This window comes from Prinia subflava, chromosome 1 (assembly GCF_021018805.1).
Source record: "Prinia subflava isolate CZ2003 ecotype Zambia chromosome 1, Cam_Psub_1.2, whole genome shotgun sequence".
NCBI classification, from domain to species: domain Eukaryota; kingdom Metazoa; phylum Chordata; class Aves; order Passeriformes; family Cisticolidae; genus Prinia; species Prinia subflava.
This window is the reverse complement of record NC_086247.1, coordinates 48,589,210-48,613,667: the sequence shown is the minus strand read 5'-3', so window position 1 is coordinate 48,613,667 and position 24,458 is coordinate 48,589,210. Positions and strand designations below refer to the sequence as shown.

The 24,458-nt window shown below is 46.1% G+C and overlaps 1 protein-coding gene across 2 annotated transcripts; it reads right to left on the bottom strand.

The window, feature by feature from the left end:
* Window positions 1–14,837: 14,837 nt before the first annotated feature.
* ADCYAP1 (adenylate cyclase activating polypeptide 1) lies at window positions 14,838–23,199 on the bottom strand. 2 transcript variants are annotated; one of them, XM_063395822.1, is made up of 5 exons: window positions 23,015–23,199; window positions 21,572–21,679; window positions 19,525–19,659; window positions 18,938–19,033; window positions 14,838–18,017 (listed from the first exon to the last, which is right to left on the bottom strand). In XM_063395822.1, the coding sequence occupies exons 2-5, from the start codon at window positions 21,670–21,672 to the stop codon at window positions 17,831–17,833; spliced, it is 519 nt and encodes a 172-aa protein (XP_063251892.1). In that variant the 5' UTR covers window positions 21,673–21,679; window positions 23,015–23,199; the 3' UTR covers window positions 14,838–17,830. The 2 variants fall into 2 exon arrangements, with proteins under 2 accessions (XP_063251892.1, XP_063251882.1); XM_063395812.1 differs by lacking the exon at window positions 23,015–23,199 and adding an exon at window positions 22,035–22,953.
* Window positions 23,200–24,458: the final 1,259 nt, after the last annotated feature.

Here is a 24,458-nt window from a genome sequence, read left to right as displayed (position 1 = left end):
AGGAATATGCCTCCCTCAGGACTCTTCTTATGGCTGCCAGAGTTATGAGGGCCACATGCTGCTGCATGATTTGTACAGTGTGTTTAATTAGCACATACATGTTTGTGTTCTTTCTTTTGAAATAATCCAAAACTACATGCATTGTGCAAACTCCCTGCATTAAAATGATGTAATAAATCATGTCTTCTTTCAGGCAGCAATTTGTGAGAGTAACATGTTGCAGAAGTAAAGGTCAAGAACAAGAAAGAGAGAAAAATAAATAGGAAACTAAAATAAACAGATACTAAAGAAGGGAAATAGTTAATGGAAGTCTTTACAGGGCACAAAAGATTAAAGGAAGATTTCAAGGCATTTACAGGGCTAATATTTCTGGAATGTAAAATAGTATTTGTATTACACAGTTGAATACCATGCCAGGAATCAATACACTCTGAAATGTAGTGGAATTTAAGAAGGTCATTGTTTTGTATAATCATGGTCCTTTCGGTGGTGTCCCAATTGGGATTCGTAGGGTGATAGTTTCTTATGGAAGACTGACAACTTTTCTTCTTAATGAACAAGCAGATTTCATCAGGGCAATGGCAAGATAATGTGAAAGGAATATTTCCAGGTCCCAGGTTCATTAAAGCCTGAATCCTGAACCAAAGAGTTTTGCATAGCTTTCCTCACGTGAGGAGATTGTGCTCAGATGGATCAACAGAGATGTTCCCAGTAGCCATCCACACAGTAAATGCAGAGATGCTGCAGCATCAGGTCCTTAGTTGGCCCTCCCTTCTCAGCTTGATAGAGCCTGAATTTATTTCCTTAAGGGCATGGGTCAAGGTTTGCTGATAATGCCAGCATCTCTCTGAGGAGTTCTAGCAGACAGCCAAGTTATCACTGAGGGTCTGATTGTGGTTTTATAAATCCTTTATATTGGAACTTGCTTTACATCTTTTGTCTGCAGCTGCATACGTGACCACAGAGACCTTTTAAAATTAAGAACACCTTATTAATGAGAGTGTGAGCTCCTCATTTGTTTTTCCTGTTCGTGCAGTTCCTATCAAAGTGGGGGGTTTGACTGTGGCTTAGATCCTAGTTGCTATGGCAATACAAGTAATAAATAAACAGTAAAAATAATTCATTGGAATAAAATATTCGAATTTTGTAAGCATGATCCCCAGAATTATAATAACTGTACTTACTTACAATTTAGCATTTCTGAACAACGTTTCTGAGCAACTAGGGTGCCCCTAAACATTTGTTAACCATCATGCCTTGTACATGCCAGAAAACTGATGAAGTGGTTCTACCATATAATGCTGCAGCACTTTGGCAGTGCTGGTCATGACTTTGCATGTTGCCAGAGATGTGCCTGGGGGCAGATGTGTGTGTGTGGACACGTGAGTGCACATGCCAGAGCCAGGCATGTCCAAACCCGTGAGTTTGCACATATGAAAAACACCAGTAACTTCATGGGCTTCTCTTTCTCTACAATACCATGACATGGCCACTCTCATTCAGATGAGAATATTTTACACTTCTCCAGCTGTGCAAAAAAAGCCACTAAATACTGTAATTCACATTTATACTCCCATTAGAAAGTATTTTTATTTATTATATAACAGTAATTAAGCTCATGTGTCCAAGATGCAACATGAAGCTGTAGATCGAGACATAGCTGAAAGAACTGCAGAACTGATGATTCCTGAATAATCTCCAAATTATAAGATTCTTCAATGTCTTTTTTTTGTTTGTTTTTTGAATGTATAATAACATGGATTTCCATTGGAGATGGATATCAGTTTTAAAATCAAAGCCGTGCAGAAAAATAGCTGCTTTTCCTCCTGTTTTGCAGGGGAAACTAGCAAATACTGGTAGAATCTGAAGCCTGCAGATTTGGATTTTTATTGAAACAAAATTATATTTAATCCTATAAGAATGATACATTATGTTCAAAAAGGGATAAATAGCTATATTCATATGCATGTGTATTGATTACACACAAACTCCTGCTAGGTGTATTTAGAAAATAAGGGAGTATAAACCTTCATTATTGCAGTGACAGACATATCTTGTAATATGCAGTAGCTCCACTGGTCATTGAAATGTTCAAGTACATTTTTGCCTGTTGACACATTTCTAAAATAGATGAAAAATTAAATGTTAAAAATAGAACATGTAAACTTTGCTGGCTTGCAAATAGAGAAGAAAGTTAAATCTACAATGCTCAGAGATAGTCTAAAGACCTGATGACATTGTGCAGATATAAAAGAAGCTCATGTTTCTAAAGACAAAACTTGAAAAATTAAGTTAATTCATTGCATCTTCCTTGCAACATATGGCACTACATAGGACTAAGGACCAGCAGTAACATAGACATATGGGAATTGCAGTGGCTTGCTACTGCCATTTTTTTTTAAAAAAGTGACTTATTTTGAAATAGTTATTAGTTACAGAAAACATTTTTGAAGAATTAAAGTTACAGCAGTAACAATTTATTTTCTCATAACAGGCCTCAGCAGGGAAGCATGGGAAATTTAAAAAAAAAAATCCTACCTTTTCCCAAATCCTCTGGTTACAGAAAACACTCCTCCAATTCATATCTTCTTAACAGCAGCACAGCAGAGAGTAATATGGCTTTATATCACAACGAACATTCTTTGAAAGGAGACATTACTTGTGAGAAAAGTTAAATTGCAGTTCTACCACACTGAAAATGACATTCTGCACTTTTGAAGGTGGCAGGCTATGAAAGATCACTCTGACTTTGCCATGGGAAAAAAAGTGGCCAAAGATGCAACGGGGGAGAGCAATAGGATATGACCCCTGCTTCTCCAGCTCACAGCTTAGTCACTGGCTTCTGTATGATTCTGTACCCTGTGGGGGTGACATCCCTCACAAGCACACCTAACAGCCAACACCCTGAACAGTAAGTAGGGGAAGTAACATCTGGTTTATGGATCCTGCCAAACAGCCCAACATTTGTTCATGTCGGGACATGAGGCAACCAAGTGGAAATGTCTGCCCACAGAAAACGTCTGCACATTGAAAATGTCTGCCCACAGAAAACTGATGTGTGTTGCCAGGACAAGGAGATACACCAGCAAACTTCAAACATCTGTACAGCTGGGTGGGAGGTACATCAACACAGTGCTCTCTCAGGCACCAGGCCATCTCTTCCTCCTGATGTCTCCGGCCCTCAATGTCAAACCCTAGAGTATGTCTACCAACAAAGAAAGTAAATTTATCATGACAAGCACAATGATCCAGGAGCATCCAGTCCGTGCTTTACTGCGGATCAAAGAGACAAGCTGCTTGTTAGCAGCAGTAATCTGATGCACACTTTTAGTGCCAACCTTTGCCCAAAATAGTCTTTCTGTGTATTGAAAATCCAAAGTCAAGGAGGGAAAATACAGTCAAGGAAGGCATACAGTGTGGTAAAAGAGAAGTCGAATACATCTTTTCCATACTTTTATCCTCCTAAAGCTGCAAAAACATTCAGTGCTGCTGGTTAGGGAGTCAAATTTTGAGTGGATAAGTAGCAGCAAACTTAATGTTCAAACCTGTGTCATTTAAACATTTAAACCTAAAAAAATAAGATTTGAAATAGGATCTACACAGTCTATTCAGAGTTAGAATAATCAATATAAGTGGGTTCCTGCATCAGCCTTACGTAGAGAATAACCCAAATTGTCAGGCTAAGCTGGGTTACTCTTAATCTTTCTGGTTGAGCAGAGTACGGCTTACCAAAGGGCCACCCACCACCCTCTACGCCTTTGACAAAGGCATTGGGGCCACCCCTGCAGAACTGATCCACCAAGAACATTTCCAGGTTTCCCTGTTGAGACTTTATTAAAGAGAATAGCGTTTGTGTTCAATATCATTCTACATCAATGTCCACATTAAATCACTGTCTGCAAGTGTTCATCTGCTGCATTTGCAAGTGGCTACCAGCCCCCTCCAGGCAGCAGCACGAGAGGGAAGCCTCACTGAGCTCCACTCCTCCTTCTACTGACCATGAACGTTAAGCTGTGCAAAAAAAGAGAGTTTGTGAAAAAAAATTGTTGAAGCTTTACCGCAACTGGAAAGATTTCTGTCGCAGACTCTTCCATGTGCAGAGTGAGGAAAGCAAAGGGTCTGGCTGCTCCAAGTCTGATGGAAGCATACAAGGAACTGTGGGCACTGTGGAAAGGTATGTGATTTGGAGCTCACAGTCATTACCACAATTACTTCTAGCAGAACTGGAACTCATAACTCTTCTCGCTACTAAAACTCTTGAGAAAATACTCCTTAAAAAACAATCTGATGACTTTCTGCTGGCTTGGAAACATAACAAAACCCCAGCACCCAACCGAACCTTGATGTATATGTTGCTTTTGAATCATCTGATATTAATTGCACTTTCTTTTCCACTGAGATGAAACACTCACTACAGAATGACAACCACCATCTGATCAGCTTGGCTTTTCGCATGTGATTGGCATAAGTGACTCAACAAAGTGATGGATCTATCAACACAGGACAATTTACTATGTGTGCAACCCTGTCAGATTGGACACCAGTGCTGAAGCTCAGCTCCTTGCCAATAGAAGCTATTACCTGAAGTTTTCCCTGTTCGTTTTGTCTTTGTTGCTGGCACCAAGGAGCTTTGCTGGTTGAGTTGAGTCCTCTTTCCTGTAGGTATCTTCTTATTCTGCAGCACTGTTCCCCTTCTGAGCTACATACAGATCTCCTGCTGAATTCATGGAGTCGCACTTGCCTCTGCTCATGACTGGGAGAGGCTCTTTGCTGTACAGCCTGCCCTGGTGGCAGCAGAGGTGATATGTTGTGGAAGCGTCGCCAACATGGAATTATTTGTTGTCATGGGGGTAAAGAACAGAGTCTGCTATTTTTGTCTTTATAAACCCATCTGGACGTCTTCAGCTCACCAGATTTTTTTTCTGATTAAAGCAACCAGATTCTAACAAAGTCCTGCTGGCTTATGTCTTTCACTGTGATGCAGAGTATCTGAATTCCAAGTGGTCAGAGAAAGGCAGCAGCATTTCCTACCCCTTTTGTATTCCCATAGCAATGAGCCTGGGCTGATTTCTCTGCATGCAGAAAGTCATTGAAAGCCAGAGGGAATCTGTACTTGAAAGGGTTTCAGCCATGAAATGTAGCAAACTCCAGCAGTATGTCTTTGTGAGATTCAAAGGAATGTGTCATTGTTTGGGTATTGTGAATCTTGACAGGTGTGTTAGGGGTATTTCTTTTTGCCTGCATGGCTACACTATAGTCTCTGTACAATTGGGTGTGTATATGTATGAAAAAGATAAAATTTCAAAAGAAAAGCAATTCCAATTTTTGACCAAGCTGGTGAAAGTCTCAGATTGGGCAAAAAAAATATGTGATTTCTTCAATGTTTCATTGTAATCACTATGAGTTGTTGGCAAGATATAGAAATACCCGAATCTGGTGCTCAAATGTGTGGCTTTGTATTACAAAAGTATACTGAAGCACTTGGTGGTGGTGGGTTTACTTGTGGTTTAGTGGCAAAACTTCACTCTTAGATTTCAACCTCGAGCTTTGGAGCTATATGAAAAGCATAACAAAGCTACCATACAGTGCTTTCTCATGGTGTTCATTCTAAAGGCATTGTTAGAGAAACAGAAGTCAGAAAGCTCCTGAGACACAAAAAGCTGTACTGCGTATAAACACAAAGTTTATAAATAGCTTGAAAGTCATAGCAAGAAATTTTAAAAATCTCTAAATTGTAAACAAGGTAGGAAGAATGGACAGAAAATAATAATTGAGATAAGATTTTAATGGGCCGTGATTTTTTCCATCATCTCCAACAGCTGGCATGCATCCTGTCTTGGAATATACAAGTAATGATATTTTAACTATATACTCAGAGATGTCTTCAGAGGGTGGTTATGCATGTAACAATCTAATTTATCAAAACACAAGAATGTATAATGCCTAATTAAAATGGGATTGCTAACACTGCTAAAATAAAGGGTTTTTTTTAAATTACTTTAAAAGGTAGTCACTAAATCAATGGATTTCCACCTGGCCTGTTAAACAGTCATATATAGGCAGCTTATGGGTAACAAATACTTAATTTACTGATGACCAGATGCTCAGTTTGGCAAAGATGGCCCTTCTGCATGCCCAGATTCAGAGACATTTCTTAAACTGTTGGTGACCATCAGAAACAGACTGCTGGGCTAGCCTTTGGCCTGGTCCATATGTGTCTTGGGTTGAAAAAATGTAACCAAAAATGTGTATTCTATTTTCATCTGTTGAAACCAGTTGGGAGATATTGTTCTTTATCTCTTCTAACTCTAGGGGGAGAAGAGAGTCGGTGCCTTCTGTTAATGGGGCAACTGATAACACCAGATATGGCACTGCCTTCTTATCTCTTCCTCCACCCATCCTCCTCCGAGGGACATCCCCTGTGAATGGGCCATTGAAGGCCTCTCACATGACTGATAACATCACCTCATTCCAGTGTGAGATGCTCCACCCAGTGGGAGGAGCCAAAGCCTTTTCACCAGGATGAAACCAGCAATCCCAAACACCAAGGGAGCCTGTTTCCACTGGATTCCCAGAGGATGACTGGACCCTTTCTTGAGGATCATCTCTACTCCAAGGAAGCCACATCTGTCAGTCAAATAGGGAGGACTTATTTCGGGCTGCTTCCAACACCCTGACTAGCAGGATGTAAGGTTTGCGTTTGGACTCTGTCAGTGGTCCTTTGTACTGTTGAATTTATCTTATTTTATTTTTACCTTTTTTTGTTGTTTCTTCTTTCTCTATTAAATTGTATTTCTGACTTGGAGTCTCACTGGTTTTGCTTTCAAACCAGTACAATATGGGAGCTCTTATGATCTTGCTAGTAGAGCAGAGCAGGAAAGCAGTCAGTTCCTATTTCTCACAATTCAAAGGTGGAGGAGCAAAGTTCTTGTTTGGTGCCCTCTCAAGGCCTCTGCACACAGATGCAGCAGAGCCTTTGGACACCCCCCGCTCCTGCCTCATACTCCCAGCTTGTGCCTGCCTGTCCCCAGGCACAGACATGGTATTCACTGCCATTTAAAAACTACTTTTCCACCTGTCATCTACGTAGAGCAGAGGAATCTAACAAACTCCTACTGGCTTTTGTCTTCACTGTGTGTGCATCCTAATTCCAGGCAGAAGCATTTCACTGAGGAGTCAGAGGACGCATTATCCCTCTTTTATCAGTACACAACCCCAGTCATAATGTATGCCCACAGGAAGAAACGTTTCCCATGCAGAGAATGACTCAGACTAGGTCAAAGCAGAGATATGAGGAGTATGGAGAAAAGTGAACAGTAACTGCAGCTTATAAAAGGTAGCATTTATCTTAACAGAGTAACAGCTGCTCACTGTAAAGTTACAAGGGAGTATTGTGATTTTCTAACTCTGAAGCCCACCCTTTAGGAACCACTGATCTGGAATATGAAAAGACTGCACATGCTGAAAAAGTCTTTTTTAATGGGACAGGCTTAGATTGTGATGAAGCTCACTCAGGTTGAGTGTGCAGGCACTTTCCTTCTTGTTCTGACATTAATGTTAATGACATTAACACTATCATTGTTAGTAAAATAAAGCTGAATACTATGCAAATGCAACTGTTATCCTGTTGTGTACTAATAATTGATAATTAATAGATTTCAATAGATTCAATAGATGCAATGTTTATTCTTTTTTTCTGAGTGACCAGCTCTACTGGGAAGTAACAACAGTATGGGGTTGCCCTGCTAGGACTCTTATCACGAAGTGAGGTGCAATAACTATCAGGCATGAAATTGATTCTTTGTTTATAAGATTAAGCAATGACTAAGCATTAAAAAATGCATAAACAGTGGTGTAATAAGGCTGTCATTGAAGTATAAAGAATAAAATGAAACTGGTAAAAAACATAACTACATTTTATTATAGCAAGTGAAACACAATCAGAAAACTGCTTCCTTTCAGTCTAATTGTTCCACCTGCCTGCATACAGCATGCTACACAAAGTCCTGGGCTTAATCTTACCTCTTGGCTGTGTCATGGCTCTTTCCTAATGCAAAACACAGCAACGCACCAAATCAACTAGAGACACTAGAAATTATTAAGCATGCATAATCTTAAAGAGTCAGGCCAGCTTTCCTTAGTTTTTGTGTATTTGTTGGCCCAGGGAAAAAAAAAATAGATAAAATCTAGAGAAATTGTACAAAAGTAGATTAACCATTTGATTTGTATCAAAGATGAGTTGTGCTTTGTAGTATCTATCAGTTGGGCTGTGCTGGAGACAATGACAAAAGACTGGCGGGGAACCCATGAAGCTCTAACCCATGTGGCACAAGCAGTGTGCCTCCTGGGTCTGACACAGAGGAAAAAGACTCATAACCTAGGAGCAGCCTGGCTGCAGCTCATTTATGGAGACAATGCTCTGGTCTTCCCTTGTTCTGGCCGTGAGTCTGGTTTCAGAGGTGTCTCTCAGAGGACAAATGAACTGAATTTCTCAGGCTATCGTGTGCCATAACCTGTATGATACCCTTGGGCTGGCAGGAAACTCATTAGCCCACAGAAAGCCTTGGGAGGAAAGAGGGTTGAAGAAAGTGACTGTGTGTAGTTTCATATCGGGCAGATATGCGCAGAGGTTGTGCTGAGTACGCTGGGTTGGACTGACTTTGCTCAGCTCCATCTGTCTTGTTTTTCCTTGGGACTGGGGAACGCTGCTCAGGTATCACCTGAACAGACCTCACGTTTTTCATTTATGCTTTTTAATCTCAGCACTTCTGAAAGAGAAATGCCTCAAGGTACTATTTGCAAGGTCATCAGCTAACCGGACTTTAAAAACTTGGATAGCTCATTAAACAAGCTCTCTGATTTACTATAAAAGACTAGAGAATCAAGGATGCATTAAAAAATCAAGTAAGAAAAGAACAGAAATTGAGAAGGAAGTTTCCCTTTTTTAAGCACTGAGAACAAGAAAAGCAGAGATGTAAAGGGACAAACTTAGAGCCAGAAGATCCAAACTTCCCCTTGATTCTAAACTTAGCTCAGCCACTGGCCCACCGTGCAGATGACTCAGTGCACTTCCTTGAACTTAAATCATTCCTCTTACAAAACTTGTTAAAGAAAGACGTCAGTGTAAATTAGATGTTGTGTCTAAGTTTAGCTATGGCCAATACATAAATATCTGAACTTTGATGTGTTCTCATTCTTGTCTGCTTAAGAAAGATGTGTATATACATGCACATATTCATATATATACATAGCAAGGGAGAGAAAGACTTCTTTGTGCTATTTTTACAGTTTCATTTACATATATTGTTATTTTGCTGGTGACATAAGAGCTCACAGCTGATTAGAAGTTTAACCATTTTCAGAACAGCCTGATTGCCACAACGCCCAAGCACTCTTCACTCTCTCAAACTGTCAGGAAAGTTTCAATCCCATCCAAGAAGTGGGAGCTCAGAGTACACATTCGGCATATAACATACATGATGGCTGATTTCTTGTGACACTAATCTTCACTCCTGGGGGAAAGGCAGTCATTTATTCATAACTCTACCGTTCAAAAGTAACCATTCTTTTCACCATGGAGATAAATGTCAAAACAGAGACCATCCATAGGCTGAGTCTAATCTAATCTGTCCAAAATGAATATATATTTAGATCTGTTGTCAAATCCTGAATAGCAAACCCTTTAGCCTGGGTAACTATTTCCTCATTCTGCACTCTCCATCTATAAATATGCATATCAGAATGCATATATGCTATCAGAGAAGCATATTAATCCTGCTAACATGGACAGGATATGATGCTGACCAATCTTTCTGATACAAGCAAAGAGTCAAAAAACAAAGCACAAGACTTCCAGAAATGTGTAACAGAGAGGGAAAAAATATATTCCTTTTTTTGTTAAAATATCTCTATCATTCAACACGTGCATGAAATCAGCAGGGCCTCCACTCCCAAGTGGCTGGTCCAACAAATGAGAAAAGGTCCTACCTTGATGTCTGCGGAAGATGGCAATGGAAATTTCCTTTCTCATAAAACTGTTAATTCTCATTTTCCCTTTCCTTTCTCCAGTTCACATTTTTATTTTGGGGATGTCAGCTGGGAGGTGTTTACTTATGCTCCATCCTTTCCCATCAAATTGTACCTACGGAGTTCCTCATAACCTCTTGAAAATGGTTGTCACAATTTTCAAGAATGAGAAGGATGACCCCAGAAACTACAGGCCTGTCAGTCTCTCTTTGGTGCCCAGCAAAATAATGGAAAATGTTATTCTGGAAGCACAGCTTCGTGAGGGGAAAGTCCTGCTTGTCAAATCTGATTTCCCACTATGACAGGGAAACCCACCAAGATGATCTAGGAAAGCCAGTAGACGTAATCTTTTTGGACCTCAGCAAAGATTTTTATATTGTCTGACACAGAATTCTTCTGGATAAAATGTCCAGCACACAGTTGGATAACCATGTTACGTGATGGCTGAGTAACTGGCTCACAGGTTGGGCACAAAGGGTTAGTGACTGGGGGGATATCAGACTGGCAACCTGCCACGAGTGGAGTTCTGCAGGGCTCCATCCTTGCCTCTGTGCTCCTCAACATCTTCATAAATGACTTGGAAGCAGGACTAGAAGGAATACTAAGTAAGTTTGCCAACACCACTATACTGGGAAGAATTATTGACTCCACTGAAGGCAGGGAGGCCCTGCAGAGAGACATCAACAAATTAGAGACTTGGGCAGTCACCAAATGTGTGAAGATGAACAAGGAAAAGTACCAGATTCTGCACCTGGGATGGGCAACCCTGGTTGTGTTGTATAGATGGTGAATAAGAGGCTGGAAAGAAGCACCATGGGAAGGGACCTGGGAGTCCTGGTTGATGGCAAGCTGAATCAGAGTCAGCAGTGCCCTGGAAGCCAGGAGGGCCAACCTTGTCCTGGGGGGCATCAGGCACAGCACGGCCAGCTGGGCAAGGGAGGGGATTGTCCTGCTCTGCTCTGAGCTGGGGCAGCCTCACCTCGGGTGCTGGGGGCAGTTTCAGGCACTACAAGATAAAAATAACATTATTTTTAGAGAGTGTCCAAAGGAGGGTCACAGGGATGGTGAAGGATTTGGAGAAAAAACCATACAGGGAGTAGTTTAGGTCACTTTGCTTGTCTAGCCTGGAGAGGAGGAGACTGAAGGGAGACCTCATTGTAGTCTTCAACATCCTTTCAAGTGGAAGTGGAGGGGCAGGTATTGATCTCCTCCCTCTGGTGACCAGTTTCAGGACACAAGGAAATGTCATGAAGAAGAGTCAGGAGAGATTTAGGTTGGATATCAAGAAAAGGTTCTTTACCTAGAGTGGTCAGGCACTGGAACAGGTTCCCCAGGAAAGTGGTCACAGCACCAACCCTGAGAGAGTTCAAGAAGTGTATGGAAAATGCTCTCAGGCACATGGTGTGATTTTTGAGGCATCCTGCACAAGGCCAGCAGCTGGACTCAATGGTCCTGATGGGTCCCTTCCAACACAGTTTACTCTATGATTCTCTGACTCTGACATTCTGTGATATCCTGGAACTGAGACACTGGATGACACCATAGAAGAACCAGAAGAGATTGTCATTTTTGTGTCCTATTCCTCTATTTCATACTACCATGAATCTCCATGAAGTTCTTTTGGAAGCAGAATGTCTGAAACTCATCTCAGAGCCTAAAGAGAAAGAAGTCTTCTCACTGTGGTCTTCACAAAGGAATTATGCTGTTTCAGAGAACCATACCTTTATCTCTTGCAGATATTTCATTATTCAAGTTGTACAACACTATTGCATAAATGGTAAATGTAGTTTACACTGCTTGTAAATGGTCCTGTTTCTGGTGCTTAAATATCCTTGTTCAAAACTAAATTCCATTTTTACATTTGGATTAATCTTATCAGCAGCCAATTAACTTACTATTTCAAAAGATGAATTAGGTTTTACACTTATTCTACCTCAGCAGTTCAACCACATTACCCTTAATGCTTCATGAACTACTTTTCTTGTCTGTGTATTCCAGGTGAGTAACTGAGCCATGGCCGTATCAAAAAGCACTTTCAGATGTCCCACATAGGTTTAGAGTGACTGGGACCTCAGCTATGCCAGTATGGGATTGCCTCTAGGAACCCAAGTGCAAAAGGAGATCTGGCCAGCAACCTGCTATGAGTCACTCTGACTTGCTCTGTCACAGGATTTGCACTTACAACTGGGTCAAATCTGGAATAGTGAGACAGATCTGCACTGCAGCAGGATTGAGCCCATGTATCACAATGCACAAATACACAGGCAGCATTGCTAGAAAGGGTCTACTATCTAAAAATGGCAGAAATGAATGCCAGGTGACAGCTGAGGTGGCGCAAAAATGGTCTTTGTGCGGGAAAAAAAAATGAATGTTTTTCAAAGTAATAGCTCAGTAAGGAAATATAACTGGGTGGTGGGAAATGTTTTAACACAACGTAAAATAATAGTACAAAATAGGAATCAAGAACCATGGTGTCACTTCCAGGCCATGGCTTCTGTGAGTGTGAAGTAATCATCTGGAAAAGAAGCTAGCTGTGGGAGAGGATTATGGACAGGTTGTGATCTCACAGCATGAGAAAATGGCCAAGAGAGCAAATGCAACTCTGTTAGCGATGAGCAGCACCTGCAGAAGGAGGAGTTAAAGCAGAAGTTGCTACTTTTTGTCACATCCTCAAGGTGGTCATTGCTAGCTATTGTAACCATTTCTCAATAGTCTCAACACTTTAGCAAGGATGTTAATAAATACAAATGGTTCAGAGGTAGCACCACCTGAGGAAAATCTCCCTCATGCTGAGCACTTAAAGATCAACCTCACTACCTCAAAGAAAGGGCACAGAGGAGAGCAAATCACTGCCTAAGACTACCTATGTGGAGAGGGAAATCTACAGGCATTAGAGATTCTTCAGCAGGCTACAAATCTCTTGGACTCAAAAATGAGACAAAGAACAGAGTGCTAAACTGCCACATTTGGAACAGCTTATCCAGTAAATTTGCCATCCCTGCTAGCCTTGCAATCAATAACTGCTATCATACAGAATAGCTCGTTCAGAAATGAAATGCTGAATGAAAGAGTCCAAGAAATCCTATGCCCTGTATTATCTAAACAGAGTAGATGATCATAGGAGTCCACTAGGGTCTTAAAAAATCCATGAGTGTAGTTCAGATGGCATGTAGTTCTAGAGGCAAAGTATGAGGTCCTTACATTTTTCAGGATAAGTTTTCCCTGAAGGTTTTTCCTAAAGACTAAATTATTTATCCTATAACTGTAAAGGTAAGGTAAAGGTAAGCTGTAAAGGTATGAATTAGCAAGCCCCCAAAAGATCAAATTTCCTCCTGTTTTCCTATTTTCCCTAATTTTAGGTGAAAATTTGTAGAGACAATAGAAAAACTTTGTGTTTTGAGGAAGACTGAAACATTCTGAAGGTGCGTGGGGAGGAGGTCGGCACCCTTACAAACAAATCTTGTGAAAGACAGATACCAGCTGTGTCTGGGTTTACAACAGGGCTCTATCGAAATTGGCTTTTCTGGTTTTGATGACCTGTGTAGCTCTATGTGACAGATGTGGTGTTGTACCACATTTCCAAGGGATGGAATCTACAGCAGCCTCCTTTACTACCTTACTGTGTTTTAGCACTTTGACTGAATGTCAGGAGGTTTTTCCAATGTGAGGTTCCAAAACCATGTCTTGCCTAGTCATTCTTGTTTCCTCAGCCAGTTTTATCCACTTCTGCTCCTAGCTGTATAGCAGCATACAGAACTCCAGTAATCCCCACAAAACTCATACTGTAAGATTCAGTATTGCACATTTTCCAAGAGTATCATTTAGGATGGCACTTTAAATCACTGGGAACTGAGCTGAACTTTTCAATGAAATTGTATTTGATTTGATAAAGAGGAATTTCAGTAGAGTGAGGCTAGGACTATCTCTATGGGATTTACAGAGAATTTCCATCTTTTGCACATCTTCAACACATACCAGGACTTGAAGACCTTACTTTTCAGGTGGACCAATCCTAAGTTTCATCCTCTAGTTATGAATACAAAGAAGGTATTCAGCACTGTTGTCTTAATCACATTTTCAGTTTTGATGGGCAGGAAATGTAGTGTAGTTATACGTGTGAGCCCTGAATAAGCTTAAGAACAGGTATTTGCTGCATTCTGGTTTTGGGAAACAGTGGCTGGATTTTGTTATGCTGTAAGTCTGGGAAATCACTCACATCTTCCCATCCCCTCAACAGGTATGTTTTGGGGGCCATGGGGGGTTGGTACTTCTCTGACTTGGTCTGCATTTAATCAACACTTTTATCTAACTTTGCAGTAACTCCTAACCTGTACCACTGACATCATCAGCTAAGTTCCCTCAGTGTTTTCCAGTTTGTCAGTAAAATGCTGTTGTTGAAACCACTTTAGAAGGTGAATTCATGGCAAAGAGGATATGACCAGCCTGTCTTAAATCCTGGACTTGGAGTTTTGAAAAATAAATTGCTAGGAAATTGTCATTTGAATTCTTGTGCTTTGTTTTTAATTGTACGATCTTAGAAAGAAATAGAGGTTAGTTTAAACTAAATTGCTGTCACTTTTCAACATACTTGAGTGACGTCCCCGAGCTACAATTAAAATAATTAACATAAGCAGCTTTTGCTATGCTAAAGTGAAGATTTAAGTTCTGACCTCCACTTTGTGCCAACAAAGTACCCTGTGCTTTTTCACTGTAGCCACGTACTACCCTGAAAAAACTCAAGGAACACTTTGTCGTGTTGCAGTGTAATTTTTTTTAGGACAGCTAGTACATCTTTAATCCGAAGAAAGATGCTGCCGTTGCCCAAGCCGGGTGACACTTGGAAGCACATTATCGCATACAGAATGTTCATTAAAAGCGGATTAGGAAAAGATCTCATCAAACATACCAATTCCGCTTGAAATAAACGGCTTCTAAGCACAGGAATTGTTAGAGAAATGGACCATAGGCGCCGACTAGTCTGATTTGCATATTTTAGACAGTGTTTTGAGCTGGTGTTTGTGGGACTAGGCTCTTTACTCGGGCAGTTCTGTTTAGTTTACTCGAACAGAGTAGAGGTGATAAAATGTGGAAACTTACTGAAAAGATAGCCCGGGCATGAAACAGAATAATTCTGCTTAATAATGAACTGTTTTTAAAAAATTAAATGAAATGCAGCTTTCATTGGTAGGTTCTAGATTTCTCTCCCGCAAACATTAGACGAAATTGCATTGTTTACAAAAATTTATTAATACAAACTTTACACACTTTGTATAACAGTTATCAAAGTCCTAGTTATAGATATCATGTGTGTAATAATACTTTGTTTAAGTTCTTTTTATATTCATTTGCACACAAAATAAGTTCTCCAAGACTAACATCTACCTACTATGACTGTATCTCAAATCTGCTCAAATTTTGGTAAGGCTGTTGGCGTTTCTGAAAAAAAAAAAAAAAAGAAAGAAAGAAAAATCGTACAGAGGATAATAACCTAGGTGATCACTTCATAATGCTTGCGACTAGCCACTGAACTCTAACTGATAAGGTCATAAACAAAACGTCAAGAGAGCCCTATGTCATTATACCACAGCCGACACGAACACAGCGCACTCTGCCCATGGCCAAAGAACAGAAGGACGACTAAAACGCAAGCCGATGTGTTGCAGCATCGTAGGGCCACTAAATAGCCATCCGTGAACTCGTGGCGATTTACAAGGTGAAGAGAAGGCACGAAAGCTGCACACTGCGCCCCGCGTCCCTGCGGCCCGGGCGCGCTCCCGGCGGGGCGGCCGGGGCAGCGCGGGGACGCGCACGGGCAGCGCCCGCCCGCCCCGACGGGCCCGGCCTGGCCCGGCCCGGCCCGCTCCTCCTGGCCCGGGAAGGAAGGTTTTTACCCGCCAGGGTTTGTAGGGGGGTTGGGGGGTTGCTTTCCGACGTCTTGAATGCGGGGCTCGTTTTGTGTCTTTGGAAAGACTCCTGTAAGGTTTGTGTGGTGAGCTGGAAGGAAGCGGGTACCTACGTGTCCTCCTCCGCTCCCGGCCCGGGCGGGGACCGGACCAGCCCCCGGGCAGACGCTAAGATAGGAGTCCGTACATAGAGAGATGAGGTGAAAATGGTTTATCTCGTTAGAAACCGGACCACAGGTGAACACTACACATTCTTTTATGACAAAAGTTTGTTTTATGAAATAAATTTTACTAAGCAATAAGCCAGAATGTAGAAAAATACATTTTACCTCCAAACTCAATAAACAAGGAACAAAAACTTTCGTAGTAGTGCATAATTCTTTAGTGGTAGCTACAACAGGGGTTCCTAAACTTGTACAATAAGTGCTTGCATAAAACAGAACAAAGGAGTGAGAGAGCGTTCACAATCTTTTTTTTTTTTTTTTCTTTTTTTTTCTTTTTTCCAAAAAGAACATAACCCAAAAAGGTGTCTCAGGTGGGTTAAACAGAGCTCGGAAAAGTTCGAAGAGAGGATGAGAGGCGGGAGGTCCTACAAGAAAAAGCAATCAAAGAAAAGAGCAACTCCGACCGAAAAAATGCAAAGGCGAGAACCCTGCTCATTATTACACATGATGAGAAGCATGGACAGCACTGGAGAGTAACACATTGTACTTTGCATCCAGGTCCAGTACCGAGCTGCCCGGGGCAGTTGGGTAGCGGATCGGAGGTGGGATCGCCTCGTCTTACCTCGACCCTACGGCGCCGGCTCCGGTAGCGGCTCCGGCCCCGGGGCGCGCCGGGGGCCGCCCCCGCTCACATCTCCACTCTTTCCAAACGGGTCCTGTCTCTGCTTTGGCTTTGTTCTGCAACTCTGCCCAGACAGCCAGAAGAGCAGTGCACGGGGCTTAGTACGTACTACCCTTGCTGCTGGTTCGGGATTTGGGGGTTGGGGTTTTGAGTTTAGCTATTTTTGGTTTTATTTTGAATTTTTTTTGTTGTTATTATTATTTTAGTTTTGGTTTTTCAACTATTTCTCCCTCCAATAGGCAACAGAGATGCACAATTTGGATCGAGCTGTTGTTTTCACAAGATAATTATCCTCTAAGCTCATTTTTTGAGGATACACTAATAGAGATACAACTGGAATCAAAGAAAGCAGGAGAGAAAAAAAAATAATCGAAATCTAGAAGAAAGGGGACGCTGCCCCTTCAGAGAGGCTAGTGGCAAAGGAGCCTGCCTTGAGACTCACCAGGGGAAGAATCTGCTTCACCAATTCTCCCAAATCAATTTCCACATAATCCCCCTGGGAGCAGGTCATCCTTGTCTATGTACAGTAGCAAATGGTGAAAATTAATGTCTTCGACCCTGTCGCGGATAAAAATACTATCCTTTTAATTTCTGTTACAAAAATAGGAGTAATATTCAAAACAATGATTGTCTCTTTTTTTCTATTTATTTTATATAAAAACATAAACAGCTCAGGCGAATTCTTGTTCTTGTGCAGGCTTTTCATGTAGAATTGTTCTTTACTATTCTTAGTATTTATATATATATATTTATATATTATATATAACTTAATGATTGGTCCACAAAGTAGATCTGTGCGTTTCTCTAGTGCTTTTTGTACAAAAGAAAAACAATATTATTATCAAAATATTCATTTAATGGCTTTACTTCATACATAAATACATGTTTAGATAACACAGGAGCGGTGATTGTTCAGTCAGTTTGGAAATGACTTTTGTTTTTGTTTAGATTTTGTTGTTGTTGTTGTTGGGTTTATCTCTCTCTCTTTCTCTCTCTCTCTCTCTCTCTCTCTCTTAGGACTTTGTATACACAGGAGTGGCTGGTTACTCACATCGCTACAAATACGCTACTCGGCGTCCTTTGTTTTTAACTCTTTGTTTATACCTTTTCCCCAGGACGGCTGCTAAGTATTTCTTGACAGCCATTTGTTTCCGGTAGCGGCTGTAGCTGTCCGTGAAGATGCCGTCTATGTGCCGCTTGGTCAGCGGTTCCGCATCGTCCCCCAGGCCGCCGCTGGCACCGCTGCAAGCACCGAGAAGCACAGCTGCATCAGGCGGGGCCGCTCCGCCCCCTCCGCGCCCCTCCGCGCCCCTCCGCGCCCTCCGCGCCCTCCGCGCCGCCGCCGCCCCCGGCGCAACACGTTGCGCGGGAGATGCGCGGGGAGACAAAGGCCGGCATCCGCTCCCGGCGCTGTGCGCGCAAGCGGCGGCGGCGGGAGAGACAATATCTCCTCGCCATGAATTATTCATTGCGGCCGCGAGAGCTGCTCTCCCTGGGGCTTCATTAACGTGTTACCTTCTGCCGAGGGGCAGCGGGTGGCACCGGGCTCGCCCCTGCCCCGCCGGCGGCGGGGAGCCCCGGGGAGCCCCGCCCGGCGGCTGGGGGAGCGCAGGGCTGCAACCGAGCCTCCGCCGCTGCAGCTGAGCCCTCGATCATCGCTCTCCGTAAGCTGCTCCCCCCAGCAAACCTAGGGCTGTCCAACTTGCTAATTTTAAATCGCTTGGTTATAAAAATTTATAGAGACATGTAGGGATATAGATATAGATATAGATATAGATATAGATATAGATATAGATATAGATATAGATATAGATATAGATATAGATATAGATATAGATATAGATATAGATGTAGATATAGATACATGGATAGATGCACATGCATGTGTGTATGTATATCTATATATATATCTATGCCAGAGAGCAGTAACCCAAACAAACCTCTGCGAACAGCCGCGCTGACAACCACGCTCACGCTGCGCCGGGAGCGGCCAGGGGAGGACGATGCCCGGGGAGCCGGACTCCACCAGACTCATCACGGGCGCAACACACCCCCGACCCCGGCCGGGGCAGCTTTGTTCCCCCCCAGCCGCGGCCCTTCCCGCGTCTCCGCTCCAGCACCAACAACGCCCACCGCGGAAAAGAACGAGCAGAGAGTCTTACCCGACCCGCTTGGCCATCAGGGAGTGCAGATATTTCCTGGCAGATAGCTGGCCCAGGAGTTTCCTGTAGGCTTTGTTGAAGATCCCATCGGCGTGCCTGGGCAGAGGGAAGAGCCCGCGGGTGAGCGGCGAGGCCCGCGAGCCGGCTGCGGCGGGCTGCGGGAGCCCGGGCGGTAGCGGTGACCATTCCTCTCCGCCGGAGAGCGGAGGGCGGCATCTCCCCGCGTCCCCCGGGACCCCCCGTCCCCACCCAGATCCCTCCCCGCCGCGCTCTCTCGGTTCCGCGCCGGCTGGGCATTTCTGCTTCGGTTGCGGGAGCATCGCTGCCCTCCTCGGCGCGGGCGGCTCCCCCGCTCCCTCCCCCGCGCTGCTGGAGGTAAGGAGGCTTCTCCATTTCTTCTGAGCTTTACACTGGGCACCGGGACCTGGGCAGTATTGTCGTTTGTTTGGGTTCGGAATTTTTATTTTGATGTTTTTGCTGTTTGCTTGTTAGGTATCGTTACTATTTTTTTCCCCAATCGGTTGTGGCAGACTCGTTTTACTCCCTACTCCAAATTCACGCCTAACACCCCCGCGAGTTGCAGTCACCTCTTTTCCGGTGGGTAATACAAGGTGTACATCTCGCCGATCATGGAGGACGGATTCGCTATACCGAGGGGCTCGTGGTCGTAGGCGAAGTCCTGCAGTGTGTTCCCGTCCTCGTCGTAGACTTCATCCTCCAGCCTGGCAACGAGAGCAGCAAGGAGAAGGAGTCAGCCGGGCTCCGCGGGGCGCTCCGCTCCACTCCGCGCTGCCGGCTTCCGGCTGCCTCGGTGGCCACCCCTCGGCGGAGCCGACCCGGGAGCCCCGGGAGCCCCGTCCGACTGCCCCATCCCCTCCCTGCACCCGCCCGCTCCCCATCCCCGCCCTCTCCTCTGCGGGGCAGGACCGCGGAGGAGGGAACACACTCGCCGTCAGACGTGCTCCAAGAACCCCCCAAACGTGCCCCCCTCCCCCCGCCCTCCGCGGCCCACGCCCCGGCCCGAGAAGCATCCCCTCTCCGCCACAGCCCCGGCTGGTGCCTCCCAAGCGGGGCGCACGCCCAGGCGCGCAGGCTGCCGCGCACACGCGGTTCGTGTGCCGGGGGCTGGGCTGCAGCCGAGCAGCCTCCGCGACGCAGACGGGGCGGTGAAGGGCAGCCCCGCCGCGGGGCCGGGACCGCGCCCCGCTCCTCCCAGCAGCGCCCGCCGGGACGGGGGGGCTTCGCCTGTTGTTTTTCGTTGAACGGTGCCTCTGCCCTTTGGGATCTCGCCAGTTTTGTGTGTGTCCCAGCCCCCCCAGCCCCCGCTCTCTGCCTCCCTCTCTGCAGTACGATGTAGGTCATTGCACGTTACAGGCAGCTATTTTTGTCTGTGAGCTTTAGCGGAGGTATTAATAATAGATGCCGCTAAAGTGTTTCACTCCTGCTAATTCAGGCGCTTGAATGAAGAAAGCCGGCTTGCTGCCGGCTAATGGCCCCTCAGGCCACCGAGCCCGCTGCCCCCTAGCCGCACTGCCCACGAAGATGAAGGGAGCTGCTCCGAGCCAGCGCCGACGGGCTCCCGGTGACTGCAAGGACACCTCGGAGCCCCGAAAAGGACACCCACCTCGGACAACCTTGCGCTCCCGGTATCACGCCCCCCACCTTCATCTCCGCTCACCGCACGGCAGTGACCCCCGCAGGGCACCCCGGAACAGAGCCAGGCGCCGGTGGAGCAGGACGACAGCACCGAGCCCCAAAACTCCCCCCAAGCCAAGCAGCACCGGTCGCCCGACCAGGCGACAACCAGGGTGAGAACAGGCTGCCATCGGCAGTCCCCGGGCTAGGTGCCCTGAGCCCCCAGCCGCAGACCAGCGTAGGAAACTCCCTCGTGCTGGTGCCTCTGGGTGTTCTCCACTCCTGCCCCAAACACAGAGGGATTCAAACGCCCACGGCTCCCAGCTGGAAAGGGACAGCACAGGCATCAGCCCTGCGCTGGAGCCCAGCAAGACAACTCCGAACACAGGAAACCAAACAACCTTGTGCCAGCCCCTTTCCCTCTTGAGAAGGGCTGTCATACACAGACAGGTAAACAGGGGAAGAGATTGAATCCCCACCAGCTCCAATGCCGCTACACGAACCATGACAGCTCCCACATGCTTGCAGACAACGGCGCACCCATCCCCACGCCCCGCTCCCCGTGAGCCGGACGGGCGATGCTCAGCGCTCGCTCTGGGCGACCTGCGGGCAAGCGGAGGCTGCCCAGAGCCCCGCAGGACAGAGGGCAGACGGGAGAGGAGCTTTTGGGCCCCATAGACATGCAGCGGGACCTCGGCCCGCTCCCGCCGACACGCAGAAGAGCAGATCCCCCACTCCCGGGGACTCCACCGGGGGTCACAGTACCGAGGTCCCGAGGAGCGGACCTGGGCGATGCCAGCGTTGCAGCCGGAGGGGGTCCTATGCTGCGGTGGAGGGGGTGGGCACACAGCCCAAGTGGAGAGGATTTCTTTGGTGACTCTACTCCACAATCCCCTCTCATTTTCCTCCCCGGTAAGATTCCACTGCCCTTAGCTAAGCTGGGGCTGAGGGGGGTCTGAAGTGGTCCCGACGGAGCTCCCGGACAGCTGGCGGACCTACCTGAGCGCCGGGTACTGAAGTCCGGCCGCAGGTGAGCAATAGACGCTGCAGTGCATTATTATGCCATAGACCAGGAGTGCTAGGATCGCTTTGCTACACATTGCCACTCTGTGCGGGAGGGAAAGGAAACGGCTGTCAAAAAAAAAAAAAAAAAAAAAAAAAAAAAAAAAAAAAAGAGACACCACCGAAAACAGACAAAAAAAATTCACTAAAAAAATCCCAAGGAAACTACCCCATGGCTCACCAACCCCCTGGCCTCGCCTGCCGGAAAATGAGGCAGCGCGGCCCCGGGGGACAAGCGCCCTGGGCAGCTGAGTGCCCGCGCTAAGCGGCACGGAGAGGAGCAGAGCGGTGCCTGGCGCAGAGAGCTGCGGCCGCCGCCCGCCCCGTCGGTGCCCGTCCGCCCGCCCGCCCGCCCCGGGAGCGCTGCGGGAAGGCCCAGCGAGCCACCTCGTGTCCTTACCATTAAACTCTAGACACCCGGCACTGAGAGCGTTTGGCTGCGAAACTTAAAAGGCAGGTCTTGGGGGAGAAAAAAATAAAGACCCAAAATGGGGAGGGAGAGAAATCGAGCTCTCTCCCAAGCTGAGTCCAAAAGGAGTTAAAACCCTCGTGACATTGCCTCTCCGATGGGTGAAGGACCGGCGGGATGCAGAAGATGCAGAAGCGGCAGTAGTTAGTTGTTTGCTGGTTTTAGAGCAATCCACTCCAAAAAGAAAAAGAGAGACAGGAGGGGGGAAAAAAGATAAAGGAAAAAAGTTTGCAGGTAGCAGCACAGATCTGGAGTGGAGTCTACAAGGGAATGGAGAAAGAGGGATGGAGTGAGATGTCGCCGGAGAACCGAGCGCTGGGGAAGAGCGAAGAGAGCGAGTGAGTCCGGGAGGGAGCGGAGGCGGGAGCCGCGGGCTGGCTGCGTGCGATGTTGTCTTCCCCAGAACTCTCCCCTCACTGAGCGCCTTCAGCCTTCTCTTCTTCTCCTGCTCGGTGGCTCCAAACTTGACCAGCCTTCCACAGCCTTCCGTCTGATACGCAATTAGCAAGAAAATCTTTGCAAACACTCCGCTTCAGCAAGAGCCCTCTTCGTAAACATTGCCTGCTTGTTACCTTAGAGGACGGGCAATATTGTTTGTTGCCCCCGTAGTGGTGTCCGGATTTTTATTCATGAATCAAATGCCTTTTTTTTTTTTTTTCTCAGTCACGTAATAATCGGGTATCAGAAAAGACGTCACCACCCCAATTCCTCAAGGAACACAGTTCTGTGTCGTCCTCAAAGATGAGCTTATCAGGAGTCATAAAGCTTCTCATAAACACCAACTCACACTTCCCCCCACCCCCCCCAAAAAAAAAAAAAAAAAGAAAAAGAAAACCTAACAATCAAACAGACACGCAGGAAAAATCCCATCGCACAAACCTAAAACAATGTTCGCCACAGCAAAGTTTTACCTGACGTGGGAAGGGAAGCGGAGGAGAGCAGTTAGGGGTGGGGTGGGGGTCCCCGGGCTTGTTGGGCTCCCCCACGGCTTTGCTTCCGCGGGGCCAGCTCACCCCACACGCAGCCGGGGCCGCCGCTGGGCGCAGGCCCCCGCGGAGCCGCCCGGCTCTGAGCGCGCAGGCGGAGCAGCCCCGGCGCGGAACCCCCCCCACTTCCGCGGAGATTTAACAATATAAGTGCCCTTTTTTTTTTTTTTTTCCCAAGCCCCCCTTTTATTTTTTTCTTTTCTCTTTTTTCTTTTCTTTTCTTTTCTTTTCTTTTTTTTTTTTTTTAAGGACTGTTAATATTGTTCCCATTACACAAGGCTCCCCCCCCGGGGAAACCAGCAGCAGCGCCGTGACCGCTTTGCGTGTATTGAAGCCGCGGGGCGTAGGGGCCAAGCCCCACGGCCACGCCGCAAGGATGGTCCCACGCTCGGCCGGCTCTGCCCGGGGAGGAGGGGGCGGCTTTTCCCCCCACTCCCCTAGCCCGACCCTCTCGTCTCTCCGCCTTGTGCAGAGACAGATGTGTGGCTCGCAGCACTTGGCAGAGAGGGAGGGAAGAGCATCACTTCCATGAGGGAAAAAAAAAAAAAAAAAAAAAAAAAAAAAAAAAAAAAAAAAAAAAGTTGATTTGCTGGAGGGACCGGGAAGGAAATCCCTTCTCTGGGGACTTCCCCGCCGCCGGAATAATTTTCCCCCGAAGTGATGCGCCGGGCGCGGGCCACCGGCGGGCTCCCAGCCGCTGCAATTGCTGCTCGTCTCCGCACTCCCCTCCCTCCGCGACCGAAAATGTGCCCTTCATTTCCGAGAATTACCCAAAGAAATCCAGGCTGCAGGAGCCATTACTAGACATTTTAATTATTTGGATCATAAGCAGAGCGTTCAGGAAGCAGCAATAATATAGTTCTCCTGTTTCCTATTTGAATGGGTTTGGTGTAACGTGCTTGGATGAGTTATTTGAGCCCAAATCGATTTCTCAAAAACAACAACAACAAAAAACACACCATACAATTACATTCCTATTACGGTCATTTAAGGTTTCAATATTTTCCGGAGATAAAGGAAATTTGACATGAATGAATGATTCCCGTAGAAACAGCCAACGGCGTGATCCCGGGCGGGGATGCAGCACTAGGGACGGAGCGGGACGCTGTCCCCTTTGTCATCGGTGCCGGGCATTTCGGGCCGGGAAGGACCGCCGACAGGAGAGGGAGCGGGGCAGGGCAGGGCGCCGGGCAGGGCTGCCGGGGAAGCGGTCACCCCGCCGCTCCCGCTGGGGAAAGGGTCACCCACTGCTCCTGGTGGGAAAAGGGTCACCCACCGTTCCTGGTAGGAAAAGGGCCACCCTATGGCTCCCTCTGAAGCAGGGTCACCCCTCTGTTCCCCCTGGAGCAGGGTCACCCCTCTGTTCCCC